Source organism: Rosa chinensis, chromosome 7, assembly GCF_002994745.2.
Source record: "Rosa chinensis cultivar Old Blush chromosome 7, RchiOBHm-V2, whole genome shotgun sequence".
NCBI lineage: Eukaryota > Viridiplantae > Streptophyta > Magnoliopsida > Rosales > Rosaceae > Rosa > Rosa chinensis.
In genome coordinates this window covers 20083339-20102530 of record NC_037094.1, presented here as the reverse complement: position 1 = coordinate 20102530, position 19192 = coordinate 20083339, and the positions used below count along the sequence as shown (strand labels likewise).

General features: G+C 39.1%; 2 protein-coding genes and 1 pseudogene across 7 annotated transcripts; all 3 read left to right on the top strand.

Moving 5' to 3' along the window:
- The first annotated feature begins 2134 nt into the window (after nucleotides 1-2134).
- On the top strand, nucleotides 2135-9902 carry LOC112175284 (disease resistance protein At4g27190). Of its 6 annotated transcripts, XM_040509854.1 has the most exons (7): nucleotides 2135-2740; nucleotides 2934-2972; nucleotides 3321-3465; nucleotides 3738-3834; nucleotides 4319-6618; nucleotides 6830-7774; nucleotides 7856-9902. In XM_040509854.1, the coding sequence occupies exons 2-7, from the start codon at nucleotides 2950-2952 to the stop codon at nucleotides 8384-8386; spliced, it is 4041 nt and encodes a 1346-aa protein (XP_040365788.1). In that variant the 5' UTR covers nucleotides 2135-2740; nucleotides 2934-2949; the 3' UTR covers nucleotides 8387-9902. The 6 variants fall into 6 exon arrangements, with proteins under 6 accessions (XP_040365788.1, XP_024168727.2, XP_040365789.1 ...); XM_024312959.2 differs by having other exon boundaries at nucleotides 2135-2972; XM_040509855.1 differs by lacking the exon at nucleotides 2934-2972 and having other exon boundaries at nucleotides 2137-2740; nucleotides 3734-3834; nucleotides 4254-6618.
- Nucleotides 9903-10654: 752 nt separating this feature from the next.
- On the top strand, nucleotides 10655-14613 carry LOC112179403 (annotated as a pseudogene).
- Nucleotides 14614-15130: 517 nt separating this feature from the next.
- On the top strand, nucleotides 15131-18059 carry LOC112180648 (flavin-containing monooxygenase FMO GS-OX-like 4). Its single transcript, XM_024319211.2, has 7 exons — nucleotides 15131-15702; nucleotides 15799-15869; nucleotides 16039-16191; nucleotides 16276-16358; nucleotides 16456-16591; nucleotides 16694-16867; nucleotides 17586-18059. The coding sequence occupies exons 1-7, from the start codon at nucleotides 15171-15173 to the stop codon at nucleotides 17772-17774; spliced, it is 1338 nt and encodes a 445-aa protein (XP_024174979.1). The 5' UTR covers nucleotides 15131-15170; the 3' UTR covers nucleotides 17775-18059.
- The last annotated feature ends 1133 nt before the right edge of the window (nucleotides 18060-19192 follow it).

Below are 19192 nucleotides of genomic sequence, written 5' to 3'. Positions count from 1 at the left end.
GTCATATAATATGGGAGACGGTTAAATGTCATATATTTATAAATATATTTAGTATATCTATTTCCTTTAATTAATCTACATTAATTCTTGTTTCACCAGTTCCTCATGCTGGCTTTGGATTGAGTTTTGAAAGGCTTGTAAAGTTTGCAATGGGATTGAGAATATCAGAGATGTGATTCCTTTCCCACGGACACCTAGTTCATCAGAATTTTGCGGAGGCTTTTTACATTCTTTGGCTCCCAAACTTTTTTTTTTCCCCTGCTTACCTTCACTATTTTGTAGCTGGTTTCTCAACTTATATTGTACAAGAAAGCCTAGGCAGCTTTCATTCTCTAGGCCTGAAAGGGAAGGTTAATTCTCGTATAAGAACTAATATGTTTATTAAATTAAGGGAAAAATTTACCAACGGTGTCTGGACACTTAGGGGACTTTCAGAATGATACCTGAACTTTCAAAGTTATCAATGTGATACCTGAACTCATTTTTTCGTATCAACGTCGTACCTACGGTCAATTTCCGTCACGGAACAGTTAACCAGAGGCACGTGTCCGACTCGTGAGGCATAAAATAAGGGTAAAAGACTAATTTACCCTCAAAAGTATTTTATTATTATTTTTTATTCTTTATTTTTTTGCTTTCTTCCTTTCTTTTTTTCTTTCTTGTTTTTCTTTTTCAGCTTCTTCTTCTCTCTGCTTTCTTTCAGCTTCTTCGTCAGCAATTCGAAGGTCCGCCAAGTCGGGTTCTTCGCCGCCCCGGAGCCCATCGCCTCCTCCCCTCCTGTCTCTGACATTTCCCCCTCCAGCAACTCTCTCTCTCCCGTCATGATCATCCCGCCACCTCACTCCTTCGACGTCGAGTTCACTTTCTCCCCCGGCCGCCCGCTCCGGTCCAACTCGGTTCGCCCCACTGCGGCCGTGACGACGACGTTGATGGGGATTAGGGAGGAAGAAAAAAGAACAAAAGATGAAGCAGAGTTGCAGAAACTGCAGAAAGAAGAAGAAAGGTCGAAGACCAGGAGAGAGAGAGAGAGAGAGAGAAGATTCTTTTTGGTGTTTAATCTATCACCTAAGAACAACATAAATATAAAGATCATAGGGGTTATAACATCGGCAGCTCGTGCCCAAGAGGTGGGGAGTTGAGCTGTTGTGCAAGAGGTTGGCGGTTCGAATCTCAAATGTTCCAAGGTTTATTTATTTTGTTTAATTATTTGGTATCGCCTAAAAAGAGTATAAATACAAAGTTTGGAGATAATATGTCGGCAACAGTTCGTGCTCCAGTGGTGGGGATTTGTTTTGTTGTGAGAGAGGTCGGGGGTTCGAACCTCATCTCTTCCACGGTTTGTAAATTTTGTATATTATTCGGTATCTCTTAAAACGTGTATAAATATAAAGTTTGGAGGTATTACATCGATGACAGTTTGTGCTCCAGTGGTGGGGAGTTAAGTTGTTGTGAGGGAGGTTGGGGGTTCGAACCTCATGTCCTCCAAATTTTGGAACGAATTGAATTTTTGATCGATTTTAGGGGAAATTGAGAGAAAAAGTCTGTTTTGCCCTCACTTTTTTTATCACGTGCCGGACACATGCCTCTGGTTAACTGTTCCGTGACGGAAATTGACCGTAGGTACGACGTTGATACGAAAAAATGAGTTCAGGTATCACATTGATAACTTTGAAAGTTCAGGTATCATTCTGAAAGTCCCCTAAGTGTCCAGACACCGATGATAAATTTTTCCCTTAAACTAATTGTCTAGAGTATTCGTCTTTGTTTTTCTTTTGTTTGGGCTAATCTCATATTAGTTGCATTACGCAATTTGCTGAAACATTTAAGATGGCATCTTCTGATGAGTTGAAAGTGTAGCATGCTTCAAACTGCCAAAATAGTATCCAAAAAAAAGACACGCTGATTGCTGTGGTCCTCACGCACAATTTGCTGTGCCTATCCCTATGCCCATCTCCCACTGTGACGAATACTTTGTCGAGCAATCATGCATGCCATCCTAGTTAGTATTTTTTCGTGAGTCCTTGATTCAAAGTATTAAAAATTCCCACTTATTTCTGATAATTAATTATTATTCTCAGTTATTCTGTTTAAAGCAAAATAACAATTTGGCCCTTGACTTAATTAATTAATTACACTTATTCTCTCTCTCTCTCTCATCCCTCTCCGATATGCACTCACTCTCTCTCTCTCTCTCTCTCTCCCGATCCACCACTCTCTCACCGGATCCTTCCTACTCTGATCGAGACACTCTAAAGCGGAAGTACTCGTCCATGGCAGAAGACGGCGTCGGCGGCGGCGGATTTTCGGGTTTCGAAGTCGCACAGACGAGTCGAGTTCGGGTTTTGAAGGGTTACAGCGTGTGCTTCCAAGTCGGAGAGGAACGGGAGTAATGCTGGCGCGACAGCCTGAGTTCGAGTCCGGGTCGGGTCCGAGACCAAGTTCATATCGGTCGCCGGCTGGGTCAGCGCCACCGTCTCCTCCCTCGAGCGCTTCTCCTGCATCAACGTCGCCACCATGGACGCCGTCGAAAACGAGGCCGCCCGCCGCCCTCTCGCTCTCACCGATCTCACGCACCCCGATCAGCAAGAACACCACCACCACGCAAACGACGTCGCTCAGGTCGTTGAAAAAAAAAAAAAAAAGGGAAGGCAGAGATAGCGGGCCTCTGGGCTGTGGGCTTGGTTTTTGGCTGGAAATAGATTTAAAAATAAGTCCTGCACCACTGTAGCACCCTATAAAAGTAAGTCCTATTGTACACTATTCAGATAGACTCAAACTACTATTTCAATTTATTTGGACCCAAATTTGAGTATAAAAAATTAGTCTTCACTGCTGATGCTTTGAGTTATAGTTATAGACTTGTAAGGTTACAGCAAGCATGTCTTGTAATTAGTGTATATGAAGTTTGAAGCATAATAATTTGTATGTGCCAGTGTGCTGGAGTAGGATATGCAGAGAAGAAATGGGGAAAGGTGTGTACAGTTTTTCATGGTCCTTATTCCATGTAAAGTTATTTTATACTCTCCAATACTTTCAATACAAATATCAATTCATAATGGAAATTATGTTCTCAACATTTTAATTTGGTTTGGTAACGGGGATACATAATTGAGAGTCCAAATAGCTGTATAACGGTGTCTTCACTACTTTTTAATTAATATTAATAATATAATAATAAAGAGTTGGCTTTACCATCTAGACATGGTGGCATCACTCGCATTTGAGAAACAGATCTGAAAGTGTTGCCTTATCCGCTCATTGTTTTCGTTTGGTAGTCCTGGGCCTTTACACACTTGAACAATCTTCTCTTTTCCTCCCAGTTCTACTTTGATCATCGCTCTACTGTACTTCTCAATTCTAAGAAGCCAATCGAAAAACAGATGTGCTTCTTTCTCTGACAATCTGACATTGTTGCCACAAGAAATTAGAGGAGCAACTCAGCTTTGGTTCCAGGTCATAACCACGGTACGTCCTTTAATTTCATTCGTTCTTAAATCCAGTTAATTTACTACTAGCTGCTGCTGCTCTTTTATTTTTCATTACCCCTAAAAAAACAAAAAAACTGATATCAGTAAGGATTTACTTTTACTTTTGTTGCTCGACTTCATGCGTCCTTGATTTCATTGAACAATATTATTGCAAACACTCTGTTTTTACTTTTTACTTCTACTATTCTCCTTTGCAAACTCTCTGTTCTTACTTCTTACTTTAATTAGATTATTCCTCTTGTTAGGCAGCTTGCAGTTAATTTGTTCGTTGCATCAACCTTCTCTAGTTTTACTTTGATTGCTGTTCTTCTCAAGTTAGAAACAAAGCAAAATCAACTACATACAGGTACTGCCTCTAGATTTCCTAAATTTTCATTTTTTTTTTCCTTGATTTGGGTAAAACCCTTCTAAGCAAAGGAAGTCAAAGACCTAAAACCAAAAAAAAAAAAGCAAAGGGAAATTAAAGACCACTTAGCTTCATCCATAAGTCAAAACACATAACAAATTCATGTATGTTCTTTAAAATTATCCTTTATCGGTTAGATTTTATCCCTACGCCTGATAATTTAAGTGTATCGTCTTGTACTAAAACATATGGTATTATCAACAGCAACGATCCCAAGTTTTTGCATAAAAAAAAACGATCCCAATTTTTTTCAAACCTTTAATTAATCATGATTATCATCAAGTCTTCATTCTCCCAAAAAAAAAAAAAAAAAAAAAGATTATCATCAAGTCAATACCTGACCCTGCAATATTCAGCAGACGAATGGCGATTAGATTTACGGAGGCAATTCTTTTTAAAACTAAGGAGACAATTGAACTCGTAGGACGCCAAGTGGGATATGTAATTCACTGCAAAAGCAACCTTCAAAGACTGCAGGCTCAATTGGAAGAATTGAACGCCGCCCGGGAGGCTGTAGAGGATAAAGTTGTGGAAGCTGAAGACAAAGGTGAAGCAGTTCAACCAGATGTCCAGTTGTGGCTACAGGAAGTGGGCAACATCAATGCACAGGCAGAGGAATTGTTGAAAGATGAAAACCAAGCCAAGCTGAAATGTCTCCTTGGGTTTTGTCCTAATCTGACAATCCGTCATCACCTAGGCAGGAAATCAAAAATATTGGTGCACCATCTTGTTGAACTCTATGAAAGACGAGAATTTCCCGTTATTTCTGTTATTCGGCCGCAAGAGCTTTGGGTTGAGTCCACCGGAGAGTACCTGGCCTTTCCATCAAGGACATCAGTTGTGGCCCAAATCATGGATGAACTTGAGAATCCTAATACTCATAGGATCGGGGTGTATGGAATTGAAGGTGTGGGTAAAACCACACTAGCAAAAGAAGTCTACAGGCAAGCTACAGAAGATAAAAATTTATTTGACAATGTGGTTATCCTACTAGATGTGAAAGAAAATCCACACTTGGAAGGAATTCAAAACAAAATTTTAAATAAGTTAGATATGAAGATTTTTGATGATGAGAATTTAGATGGAAGAGCAAGTCGTACTTCTGCCGATATACAGGACAAAAACATCCTTGTAATTCTGGATGATGTTTGGGAACAAATTGACTTGGAGGCTCTCCAACTTCCAAGTGTGGCTACTTGTAAGATATTGCTGACATGTACAAGTAGAGAATCGTTATCTGGTATGAACACGCAGGTAGATTTTCAGCTTGACATCTTGGTGGAAGAAGAGGCTTGGATTCTATTTAAGAAGAAGGCAGGCGACGTTGTTAAGAATTATGCTATACGAGAAGTAGCACTCCAAGTAGCCGAATGTTGTAGTGGCTTGCCTATTTTAGTTGTCACAGTTGCAAGCGCTTTGAAGAAACAAACTACTTCACCTCCATGGAAAGATGCATTGAGATGCCTAAAAAGCCAAGAATTTACAGAGAACCCATACTTGTGTCTGGAGTGGAGTTACGATCAGCTGAAGGATAAGGAACTTGAGCAGTTGTTCTTGCTATGTGGATTTGCTATATGGGGAAAGGATATTTATTTGCCAGCCTTGCTGAAATATAGTATGGGTTTGGGTCTCTTTAGAAAGGGATACACAGTGGAGGAAGCACAAAATACATTGCTTAAATGGGTTGGAAAACTAAAAGATTCTTGTCTACTGACAGATAGTGATGATAGCAGATATGTCAAAATGCATAACCTTGTGCGTGATGTTGCTAACCGGATTGCACTCAGAGATGAACACATCTTATCATCAGTCGATGATAGGGGAAATTATGAATTTAAGGAATGGCTAGATAAGGATTTCTTCAAAAAGTGCACTATGAAATCTTTACAATCTAGTACTGTTCCTGTGCTTTCTGAAGTACCTAGGATATACCCCAAATTAAAGCTGTTCTATTTACACGGTACAGGTGATGTGTCAGTGGAAATCCCAACAAACTTTTTTAGAGAGATTGAGGAACTAAAAGTGTTGGATTTAACAAGACTGCATATGCTGTCACTACCTTCCTCTCTTCAGTACTTGAAGAATCTGCATGCCCTATTTTTAGATCAATGCATAGTGGGAGACACTGCTTTAGTTGGGGAGCTAAGTAACTTGGAAATTCTTAGCTTTTTCCAGTCCAATGTCAAACAATTACCAAAGGAAATAGGGAAACTGACCCGTCTTCAGTTGCTGGAATTATCTGATTGCTCTGAACTCGAAGTTATTTCACCTGGTGTCATCTCAAGCTTGGAGAGACTACAAGAATTGAGAATGAGAAACAGCTTCAACAAGTGGGAGGTTGAAGGTGAAAGAAGTAATGTGAGCCTTAGTGAGTTGAAGCATTTGTCTCAGCTATCTGTATTAGAGGTACATATTCCGAATACTGACATCCTTCCAGCAAACTTGTTCTCCCACGAGTTCGAAAGATTCAATATTGTTATTGGAGATGCATGGGTTGACAGATATACATCACGAGAGAAATTTATGGCTGAGACGACCCTCAAGACACTAAAACTCAAACTCACTACCAGCATTAAAGAATTGGATGAAGGATTAATATGGCTGCTGGAGAGATGTGAAGACTTGTCCTTAAGTGAGACACAGAATGCTAATAATATTGACCATTATTTAGATACTGAAGATTCTGAGCATCCGCAACATCTGCAAGTCATAAACATCTATAAGGTACATCTTTAATTTGGTGCCAGTTTGATATAGTTTCTATAACTCTGAGTTTAAGACATATTATCATCACTAGTTATTTTTTGTATAATTAAAAATATGTCTCAGGAGAACCCTGTATAATAATCTTATTTTGACCTATATATAAAAGGTGAATATTCTCTTTCTTTCATCACATACATTGTAATGTCTTAGATATGAATTTTGTCTACAGATTGGTTTGCCCAACTTAACAAGATTGGCTGTTCACCAATGTGATGGTTTAAGTTTCTTATTGTCATCTTCCGTGGCAAAAAGTTTTGTACAACTTAAACATCTTCGGATATCTGAATGTCAAATCATGAAAGAGGTAGTATTGTCAGAAGGTCACGGTGAAGAAAAGGATAACTTGTTTCCGAAGTTAGAACAATTGGAGCTAAATGATCTTCCTTGTCTCACTAGATTCTGTTCAGGAAGTTATGTTGAGTTTGCAGCTCTGAAGAGGTCGCAATTGGAGAAGTGTCCTAAATTGGAGACATTCATCTTTAATCATTTGAGTAACAGAATTCAAATCTACAAAGAAATTAAAGAAAGGGGCACAAATGATGAGAATGTTGAGACAGTTGCACCATACTTTCTTTTAGATGAAAAGGTGAAAACGTTGAGGTTGCATGGAATGGAGATCAAGCTCATGCATCTCTCAGAAGAGAGCCCAGTTTTTCCACTGTTGGAAATTCTAGAGGTGAAGTTTTGTGGATTGAATAACCTAAAGTTGTCTGCAATATCCTTTCGGAATCTAACAATTATAGAAGTAACTTTTTGCTGGCGATTGCAATATTTGACAAGTTATTCGGTAGCTCAAAGTTTAGTGGGACTGAAAAAATTGAAAGTTGATGAATGTAAAAATATGAAAGAAATCTTCACAAGTGAAGGAATTGAAGAAGATGCAAGTAATTGTGAGATTGTTTTCAGCCGGTTGCAACATTTGGAACTCAGTGATTTAATAAGTTTGGAAAGGTTTTGCTCGAGAAATTGCATTGTGAAAGTCCCATCCTTGCAAAGCAGTGCTTTACAGGTAAATTGGTGCCCATTCCAGTTGAAGATTTCCACTGAAAGGGTACTAGAAGAAGTTTCCGATATGCAACAGGATGTACATAAGTCGCATACTGGTAAAGAAGAGGTAAATGAAACCTATTTCCTAACCGCATACTTAAAATCTTTGTAATGTAACTTTGATAACTGAAATAAAGTCTTCTTGTAGGTTCTCGACACAACTGAGTCTGCTTGTAGCCTGGAAACAAATCAGAAACAGCACATCCCAAACACCTCCAAAGTTTCTAAAGAAATCGAGTTTAATGAAGGAGAACTCCATGATGACAGACTTGTAAACAACGACGGGCCTCTATTGCCTGGCAATATTGCTGAAAGTAGTGAACATGGAATCAAAGCTGTCATTAAAGAAACTCCTATCAATTTCTTGGAGCATGCTGAGGTTATGGACCTACATCGGAAGCAAATTGTCACCAATACGCCAAAGAATCTTCAGGAGGCTGATTTTGGCATGGAAGAGAGCCTCATTGAACCTTTGAATGCAAATGAAGGCAGACCACTTCAATTGAAACAACTTAATGGGGTGCAAACTGATTCGTTGCTGCAAAGCATATCTGAGCTTGATGCCGACATAAAACATTTGCAGGAAGAATTAAGGGCCAAAGAAGCAGAGAGGATAGATAAACAGCAAAGGCTTGCCGACAGACTTGCGACAGTTGATCGGTTGTCCGATTCTTTATGAAGCCAACTTTCCAGATAGTAATGCAGCTCTTGTTGGAATGCAGACAGACTATGGTCTGGCGAATGACAACAAAGTCAAATTCTGATATGAGCTAATTGTTCGCCGTAAACTTATACTTTTGCCAATGAATTGCTCCATCATTCAGTGAAGGATTGCTCTTTTATTTGTTGCGAAATTAAAGTTTGATCTCTTTTTGGTCATTTTATTATTCATGTTTCCCTTGATTTTGTGAATAAATCTCCATTCTCTAGCTGCAGATGCTTAACTGAATAAGCTTAAATAAAACTGGGATGGGGAATTACAATTCGGCTCTGTGGGCAACAACAAAAGCTGAGATGTCATCTGTGTCTTTTCCTTAGTTTTGTTTGCATTGCTCTTTAATTTCCTTTATGTATGCATTTAACCTGTTTATGTCGTTACATGCATTCTAGTACTGTTTTTACTGCTTTTGTAATTAATTAGGTACTGAGCTGGGTGCCAAATTCCCCCTAGCCAGTTAATTATGTGCTGGTTCTGTGTATTTTTCTTCTCTTTCTTAACAATGAAGCATTATGTTCTTTAGTGAGGGAGTTTTGTGTGTGGGTTTTGAGTTTATGGGTAAGTGATGGCACACGATTTCTTTCCCAGATTGATCCTTCTGAATGAAGTGGCCACAAATGTGTTTAAACGTAACCTATTTCCTAACCGCAAACTTAAAATCTTTGTAATTTAACTTTGATAACTGAAATCAAGTCTTCTTAATTGTAGGTTCTCAGACTTGTAGGTTCTCGACACAACAGTCTGCTTGTAATCTGGAAACAAATCAGAAACACCGTGTCCCCAACACCTTTGAAGTAGCTCAAAAAATCGAGTTCAATGCAGGAGAACTCCATGATGAGAGACTTGTAAACAACGACCTGCCTCTCTATTGCCTGGCAATATTGCTGAAAGTGACCATGGAGTCGAAGCTGTCATTCAAGAAACTGCTATCAATTTGCTAAACTTAGAGCATGTTGAGGTTATCAACCTAAATCAGAAGCAAATTGTCACCAGTACTCCAAAGAATCTTCAGGAGGCTGATTTTGGAGTGGAAGAGAGCCTCAATGAACCTTTGAATGCAAATGAAGGCAGACCACTTCAATTGAAACAACTGGATGAGGTGCAAACTGATTCATTGCGCAAAGCATATCTAAGCTTGATGCGGACATAAAACGTTTGTAGGATGAATTAAGGGCCAAAGAAGCAGAGAGGAGAGATAAACAGTAAAGGCTTGCCGATGAGAGACTTGCGAAAGTTGATCGATTGGCTGACAGCTTACCGACGAGAGACTAATCGACTGTCTGACTCTTCAGGAAGCTAACTTTCTAGATCGTAGTGCAGGCTAAGGTTTAGCAAATGACAACAAAGTCTAATGCTGATATAGCAAAGATTCAAAGAACCTGAGCTAATTGTTCACCGTAAACTTATACTTTTGCCATTGAATTGCGTAATCAATCAGTGAAGGATTGCTCTTATTTCTGTTGTGAAATTATGTAAGAATTTACTCCTTTAATTGTGGATCGTATGAATTAGTAATTGGTGTTTATGGTGTATATTCCATATATGATTTGATAGACTAAATGATGGATCCCAATTGATCAATCAGAGGGAATTTTCTAATCTATTTCCATTATCACATTATGGATGGAAATCACTTGAGTCATTGATGGACATTGGTCCTCTCTCACCCTATATAACCGGTGCACAATTCCATCTTATGTACACACATAAAGTACTCAAAACACCTATGAGAGTTTGAGGTGCAAGGGCTGAGAGAGAAACCATTTTCTTTGGATTGACGACTTCGCTGAGCCGCTGCATCTTAGTATACTACATATTGCTCCAATGGAACAAGGTATGTAGTTTATGTTTCCGCCTTACGGTTAATGTGGTGAAATCATGTAAGTTCTAGATCTTGGCTTTATATATTTAAACTCTTACAAATTAAAGTTTTCTCTCTAATTTGAAAAGAAATACAATTCTTTAAATCGATTAAAAAAATAAATAGATAAATAAAAGGGAGTGCGTATACAATTATACATATATAATCAATCAGTGAAGGATTGCTCTTATTTTAAAGAAATACATTTCTTTAAATCGATATAAAAAGGGAAGGGCCTTTCAAAAAAAAAAAAAGGGGAGGAAACTATACATACATGGTTAATTAGGCACACTGTCATTTTTCTAGTAAACAAAGACGAACGATAAAAAAAATGTTAAGCATGCAAGTCTCTAGCATTTGCTCCGGCGATGGCTGATGCTCCCTCTGCTCGTTCGGCTACAATACATCCCTTATCCCGCCACGTAACTGTGATCGGTGCTGGTGCCAGCGGCTTGGTGGAGGCACGTGAGCTCCGGCGGGAAGGTCACACTGTTGTCGTCTTCGAGCGAGGAGACCAAATCAGTGGCACTTGGGTCTACCAGAGCCGGCCCTGAGGGTAGCTACCTGAGGCAGCTGCCTCAGGCCACCAGCTTCTGGGGGGCCTCTAAAGCTTTGAGTTCCAGTATGCTTAGTATAATATATATCAACTTTGCGAGTTTGAAACTGGTTGGTTGTGTTACTGCAGTGGTGATGCGGTCTTTGCTCTATCTTGGTAATTGAGATTCGACTCCTATGATGACTTTTGAGACCTGAGTTTTTCCTTTTTTTGTTTTACATTTTCAGTTCATTTTTTTCTTTTATAATCTATAAACAGTAACATAATTTTTATTATGTACCTTTTTCTTGATATTATTTTTATAATGGAAAAATGATTTTCTATAGCTATTTGAAAAAAATACTTATTTAAACTTCATGTAAGGCCACATTTTAACTATTTACCTCAGGCTTGTACAATCTCAAGATCGGCCTTGGGTCTACACTCCAGAAGTGGAGTCCGACCCAGTTGGTATTGACCCAGATAGAACCAGGGTCCACTCGAGCATGTACCAGTCTCTCAGGACCAACCTTCCAAGAGAGATCATGGGGTTCCGGGACTATCCATTTGTGGCCAAGGAAGGAGATGAAGAGAGAGACCCGGGAAGGTATCCGGTGTTAACGAGTCAACTATATCATGCTGGTCATCATCAGGTCTTGAGATTGTTGACTTTCTGCTAGTGATGAGGATTATGCCATGCTGGCAAAATTACAGGCTGTAATAAATAAACATGCTAGGGTTTGTCTTTTTCCGTTTTTGAGTTGCTATAAATAGTCAAAAGGTGTTGTAATAATTAACGAGACTTTCATTATTGCTGAATATTAGTTCTTGCTTTTTCTCTCTGTAAGTTCTTCTTCCTTCTTCAGCTTAATTACATTTCAAGCTTTGTGATCTATGGCGGTCATGTTATCATCCGGGTCACAGAGAGGTGTTGACGTATTAGAAGGACTTCGCCAGCGAGTTTGGGATTTCTGAGATGGTAAGGCTTGAGAGTGAGGTGGCGTTCGTGGGTTTGGTGGAGGGTGGCAAGTGGATGGTTAAATCCAAGAGCAAGACAAGTGAGTATATGGAAGAGATTTAAGATGCTGTGGTTGTTTGTTGTGGGCACTATACTAATCCTCGTGTTGCAGAAATTCCAGGTATGAATTAATATCAATCATAGAGAGCTAGCTTTACTTGTTAGTTGATGAACAGAATGGTATTGGTACCGAATTTTTTGAGGTTGCAATTTTAATGGCATTGTAGTATATGGGATTTTGTGTTTCCATATACAAGTCAAGGATGCGTAGAGAAAAAGTCTCACCTTGAAAAAAAACACAAAGACACAACAACATAACGAAGACAAGTGGTTATATTACTCTTAATCGTACATAAATATATGTTTTCAGATAAAAACACATGTTAACACAAGAAAGTTAAGTGGAAACAATGTTGATATTATATATGTCTAACCTTTGAGTGGTGCGGATTCTATTGCCACAAAAGTATACAACAAAAATATGTTGCATCGTACACGTTTCTCCTCATTTATAGCATTTACATTCTTTTTAGGTATCACTACATGGAAAGGGAAGCAAATTCACAGCCACAACTATCGGACTCCTGAGCTGTTTCGAGATCAGGTCCGTGACAGTACTTGTACATTCTGTAAAATTTTGTAGCTAGGTTCTGTCCTCATAACTTGCCAATGTGAGAATATATGCGAAACAAAGCAACTTGTATGAAGCAGGTCATAGGGTACGTAGGACTACTTTAACTGTTCTGTTTTCGTTTTCTTTTGTAGACGTTAACTTCGATTATTCGGTGCCTGCTTTGCATAGGTTGTAATTTTAATAGGGAGCTCCAGTAGTGCTACTGATATCTCTCGGGACATCGCTGGAGTTGCCAAAGAGGTTCACATTTCATCTAGATCTGTTGCGTCCGAAACCAATGAGAAGAAGCCTTGCTTTAATACGACGCGGCTTAACGCTATGGTAAGATAACACCCATAGAATGGATCGGTTTTGGTGACTATGATGAGAAGTTTTGCACTAATGCTGAAATCTAAACCGATGCAGATTAATAGTGGCTATGATAACATGTGGCTTCACTCTAAGGTAACATAACTCACCAAAGTAAGAATTTCGGCTATGAGAAGTTATGAACTTATGATATAATCTAACTGATGCAGATTGAAAGTGTCCATGAAGATGGTAGTGTTGTTTTCACAGATAGGAGTGTTGTCGTTGCTGACACCATTCTTCACTGCACAAGGTATACCTGCTTTGTAATCCTCTGTACTGAATGTGAGGTAATGTGAAGTGTAACAAAAATGAGAGCAATAATAATCTACGTCTTTAATTTTCCTTCCAAGGTACAAATATCATTTTCCTTTTCTCGAAACCAATGGCATTGTAACCGTTGATGAGGATGACAACCGTGTCGGGCCACTGTTCAAGCATGTCTTCCCACCTGCCTTGGCACCGTCGCTTTCTTTTGTCGGGGTACCATCGAAGGTGTGTTAATTCTTTACCTTGAAATTGTTAGAATTTGTGGCTTTGATACCACTGTTGGAATTTGGTGCGGAAGCTTTAGGAGTAGTGGGCTAGGACAATGTGTTTAAGACTTTATAGTTTTGGGAGCAAGAGTTTGGGAGAAGGAGTAGAGGAGATGGTTGAGTCTGGAACAGAGGAGGGAAGGCTTTGCACTCTTGCTTAATTGCTTCTGCTTGAAACTTCTTAATTGATCCATAATTGCAAGAATACACGTCATAGATATAGATCTTGTAAGCCGACATTGTGGCTTACTATGACCACTGACTTGCTTGTGGTTAATTATTAACCACACCTCAATGGAACTTTCTAGACCATGATAAACTTAATTGATTACATTCATACTTTCATGATTGTTCTAGACACATAATGCAATAATTAACATGATAATTCTAGATCAATCTAGCAACTCTTAAACTTCACTTGTTTGCTTTAAACTTCTTTAGATTGATGTAGATTATTTTAGATGATCAATGTGCATTAACTTTCAACATAAGTGTATGCCGCATTTTGGTTGAATCTTTTTTGTTTAATGGTCCCAGACCCTTATTCCTTTCCCCAATTTTGAACTTCAAAGCAAGTGGATAGCAGGAGTTTTGTCTAATCGAATTGCGCTTCCATCTCAAGAGGAGATGATGGAGGATGTCAAAGCTTTCTACTCTTCACTTGAAGCTTCTGGCAAACCTAAACGACAAACCCATGACATTGCTGATTATCAAGTAAGTTCGGCTTCTTTGCTTCCTTGTCAATGTCTTATTCTCATTGATATCTCTATACTTAACATGAAATTGAGAGTTAATATTTGGATTGTTGTTTTTACAGGGCGATTATGCTGATTGGCTTGCAGCGCAGTGTGGGAGCCCAGTCTTTGAAGAATGGAGAAAACAAATAATGTTCGCAGTAGCAAAGAATTATCTAGTCCGGCCGAAGACATATCACGATGAGTGGGATGATGACCATTTAGTGCTGCAAGCTTATAAGGACTTCTGGAAATTCACCACAGATGGATCGAGTTTAACTTATTAGCAGTGATATCAAATGATGTATTTGCCAAATGAATCTGAAATATGAAAGTGAACACCTTATTTCTGTATAAACTTATATAAATGTTTACGTGTTGTTGTTCCTTTGGGATTAGGAAATGCAGTTTCCCCCAAAAAGGGCTATGTAATTCAAATTTGGACAGTGATGGTTAAAAAGTATTGAAAAGTGATAATGGTGAATGAATACTTTTGGAGATGGGTATTGGAAAGTGAAGGTTGAAGACGAAACAACCAAGATTAGTTGAATTAAAAAACAATAAAATATTGATATATAAGATAATTAAACCATAGTTAAGTATAATTATCTTTTATAACATGCACATGCAGCTTTATATTGAGTGCTCTGAGTGGAGGTATCACCAGTGCCCCACTAAAGTGTTGGTGATGAGCAATTTCAATTTCAAAAACAACGTTTTATTTTTAGCTCATAGAATTTGACCAATAATGGCAACGTTACTTTTTTTTTTTTTATAGAGTAAATAAGTATTTTGGATAAAATATTCTTTTTTAATTGGCTAAATCAATTTGGCTTTTGACTTGTGATTGGAGATGTCCGCAGTTGATGAAAGTTTTGTAGGCTAAATCAATTTAGCTTTTGGCCTGAGATCACTTAACCAAAATTTGATTGGTTAATCAAATTTTTTTATTATTAAATTGGCTAAATCAATTTGGCTTTTGGTAGGCTAAATCAATTTGGCTTTTGCCCTATGGCGGTAGATGCCCTGAGTTAACCAACATAAAATGGCAGGTCTATGCTATCTCTGCTCATCCTACAATGCAACTCTTATCTCGGCACGTAGCGGTGATCGGCGCCGGCGCCTCAGGCCTGGTGGCGGCACGTGAGCTCCGGCGGGAAGGTCACACTGTCGTCGTGTTCGAGCGAGGAGACCAAATCGGTGGCACGTGGGTCTACACTCCAGAAGTGGAGTCCGACCCAATTGGCCTCCACCCAAACAGAAACATAGTCCACTCGAGCATGTACCAGTCTCTCAGGACCAATCTCCCAAGAGAGGTCATGGGGTTCCGGGACTACCCTTTTGTGGCCAAGGAAGGAGATGAAGAGAGAGACCCAAGAAGGTTTCCGGGTCACAGAGAGGTGTTGCAGTACTTGAATGACTACGCTACCGAGTTTGGGATTTACGAGGTTGTGAGGTTCGAGTGTGAGGTGGTGTTTGTGGGTTTGGTGGAAGGTGGAAAGTGGAAGGTGAAGTCCAAGAGCAAGAGAGGTGAGGTTTTGGAAGAGGTTTATGATGCTGTGGTGGTCTGTAATGGACACCATACTGAGCCTCGTGTAGCTCAGATTCCAGGTATCATTTGCCATTTTCGTTTTTATTTTTTCTGTTACACATTGGAATATTTCAGGTTGTGAATTTGAACTTGATTCTTGCTTTTTCTCCTTTCAGGCATCAATGCATGGAAGGGGAAGCAAATTCACAGCCACAATTACCGTAATCCTGAGCCATTCAGAGATCAGGTCTGTGCTCCCTTCTGAATCCTGTAGAAACTTCTACATTGTGTTGTCTGAGTTGCTGATGTGATTACACGTGTGAAACAATGCAACTTCTCATAGAAGCACTTCTGTTTTTGTTTTCTTTCACCTCCTTAGTAGATAGCTGATATTGGCCCTTTCCTGCTTTGCGTAGGTTGTAATTTTGATAGGCAGCGGCACAAGTGCTGTTGATATGTCTCGGGAGATAGCTGGAGTTGCTAAAGAAGTCCACATTGCATCTAGATCTGTTGCTGATGAAACCATTGAAAAGCACCCTGGCTATGATAACTTGTGGCTTCACTCAATGGTAAGAATTGGGTGGCTATGATGAGCAGTTCGTGAAGGAATTTTCTGTTTTATTTGAGCTCTGATATTATTTAAACCGGTGCAGATCAAAAGTGCCCATGAAGATGGGAGCGTTGTTTTCCAAGATGGGAGTGTTGTCCATGCAGACATCATTCTTCATTGCACCGGGTATACTTGCTTAGCCTTTTTACAGTATTTCATGCTACTGGGTAGTGTTCCCAATTGTTAGGAAATCGCACGTAATCTTTTCTTCTGTTCTTTAAAGGTACAAGTATCATTTTCCTTTTCTCGAAACGAATGGCATTGTGACTGTGGATGACAACCGTGTCGGGCCACTGTACAAGCATGTCTTTCCACCTGCCTTTGCACCTTCGCTTTCCTTCGTTGGTATACCATGGAAGGTTTTTATCTACATAAACCCCATGTCCTTATATGGTTGAATCTTTTTGTCCATTTTATTGGTTGTTGAAGTAAATCTTAGAATATCATATTCATGCTACCAGGTCGCTCTTTTCTTCATGTTTGAACTTCAAAGCAAGTGGATAGCTGGTATTTTGTCTGATCGAATGGCACTTCCATCCCAAGAGTACATGATGGAGGATGTAAAAGCTTTCTACTCTTTACTTGAAGCTTCTGACACACCTAAGCGATACACTCATAACATTGCTGATTATCAGGTAAATTCAGTCTCCTTTTCTTTTGCAACTAGTAAATTCAATCTCTTTGGTTGTCTAGCTGCCTATGTTTTTAATTTACTTTCAACCCGTACGTCCTTACTGAGGAGTTCATTCATCATCGGTTGTCGAGAGAACTACCTGCAAAGCAGTTACTATATGAAATGTTTCATATTGACTTGACTGGATCCACGTCTGATACACAGAGACAGTTTAATTAAGTACATATCTCTTGTTAAAACAGACTGTCAGCTCCATAAGAACTAATTAATGGGGTTCTGCAGAAGTTTCATCTCTCTCAATCTGTTGGAGCCTTCAATTTGTACCAAATGAAATGCATGTCATATTATTCAGGAAGATATATAAATAAAAAATAATAAAAAATGTAATGTGAAGAATTATAATCTTTGTTTCCTTTTGTGCTTATAATATATTATCATTATCTGCTTCTTCTGACTGATCAAAGGTCAAGAGGTTCATAGACACTTCCGTCGTATAACTTTTCGATGGCTGGTATAACTCATCGCTCACACTCAATCTCGGCAGGCTTTGCTGTTTTGAAATGTTTGCATTAATGCATGTGCTGTAGTAGAGCAAAACTTCATAGCTAAAGCTACTAGTTCTTCTTAGCCTCTGTTGGATATTTTTTCTGTTCAGCTATTCTAGTCTCGAATTTTTATATCCCGAACGGAATAAATATTTTAACTGTTGCATTTTGCAGTATGGATATGAAGATTGGGTTGCAACTGAGTGTGGGTGTCCAGTCTCTGAGGAATGGAGAAAGCAAATGTACTTTGCAGCTATAGAGAACATGGTTACCAAACCAGAGACATTCCGGGATGAGTGGGGGGAATATGACCATTTGGTATTGCAGGCTCATGAGGACTTCAAGAAATATGCCTTGAATTGACAGATAATTCTTGACCAAAAGAAATTGGACATGTTAACGGATAAGTGATGGCACATGATTTCTTTCCCAGATTGATCATTGTGAAGTGGCCACAAATGTGTTTAAGAAATGTGGTGCATTCCTTCTTCATATTGTTGGTATACTTGGAACTGGAGATCATTATCCTACTTCCATACCAGAAGAAAAAACGTCTTGGCAATTCATTTTCTATTGTACCATAACTTTATATTTTATAGGACAATTTAGTACCTCAATACATCTTTCGGAAGCCCTTTGATCAGAACACATCTTATTAATCTTCTACCAAATCTGATGAATCTCTTTTCCTCCTCTTTCCCATCAGATTGCCTCCAATGTGAACTGTTGCACTCAAAATCGTTGCGAAATGCACAATCTTAGTCTGAAAAAGGAGAAATAGATTCACTAATCGACTGATAAATTGTGAATTGATGAAATTGGTTAAGGCTCTTTGGAGAGACAGACTCTGTACGTGAATATTAGAAGTTTCCATTACTTTTGCAATTACAATTAGTATTGAAAGCAAGAGATCCTATGACAATACTTGCTTGCAATGCAAGGAACAAAAACACTTGGCCAAGAACATAAATGGTAATTTCCGAACTTTTACTCCCATTCTCTCCTTTTTCGGTTTTTCCCAACCTATTTACCATTCCACATATACATTTTTCTTTCCTTTATCTCCAATTCTTTATTCTCCTCCTCGTTTTTAAAAATTTTCTATATACCAACAGTGCAAGCGATCCAGCACCTATTTATAGTTAACATTTTTTTTAATAACCAAAAAGTCAACTTGATGTAGCAACTATCTATTCATGTTATTATTGCAAGTAAACATAGGTGCTCTAAAAATCTTCCTCCCTCTTTACAAAGAAACAAAAATCTTCAGAAAAAGCCAAGAACAAAGAAAGAAAGAAAATTTAATATAAAAAAAAGGGCTGTGACCACTTACCCAATTTTTGGCCAAAAATTGCCCACTTACTTCACCAAGAGTTTTTTAACCCCATTTACCCAATCTAACAGTGTTTGACAGTATTGCCCTCATTTTAATTAACAAATTACACTCATATCTCTCTCTCCTCCCCCTTATCGATTTCTCTCTCTCTCTCTCTCTCTCTCTCTCTTTCTCTCTCTCTTTCTCTAACCTCGTCTCAGGCTCTCTTTCTCTTTCTCTCTCTCTCTCTCTGAGCCACCACGCCCACCACTCCACCGTCGATGTCGGCCTCCACCGCCGCCGCTCTGTCCTACCATCGGACCACCAGAGGATGACGCCATCTAACTCCACGATCCCAACCCCTCTGGGCTTCGCCGGTTTTGTTCGTCAGATGTCCGGGAAGCTCTCCACGCCGGAATCGGGTCTGGGCTTCCCTTGTAGGTCTTGGGCGACATCAAAACTGTGG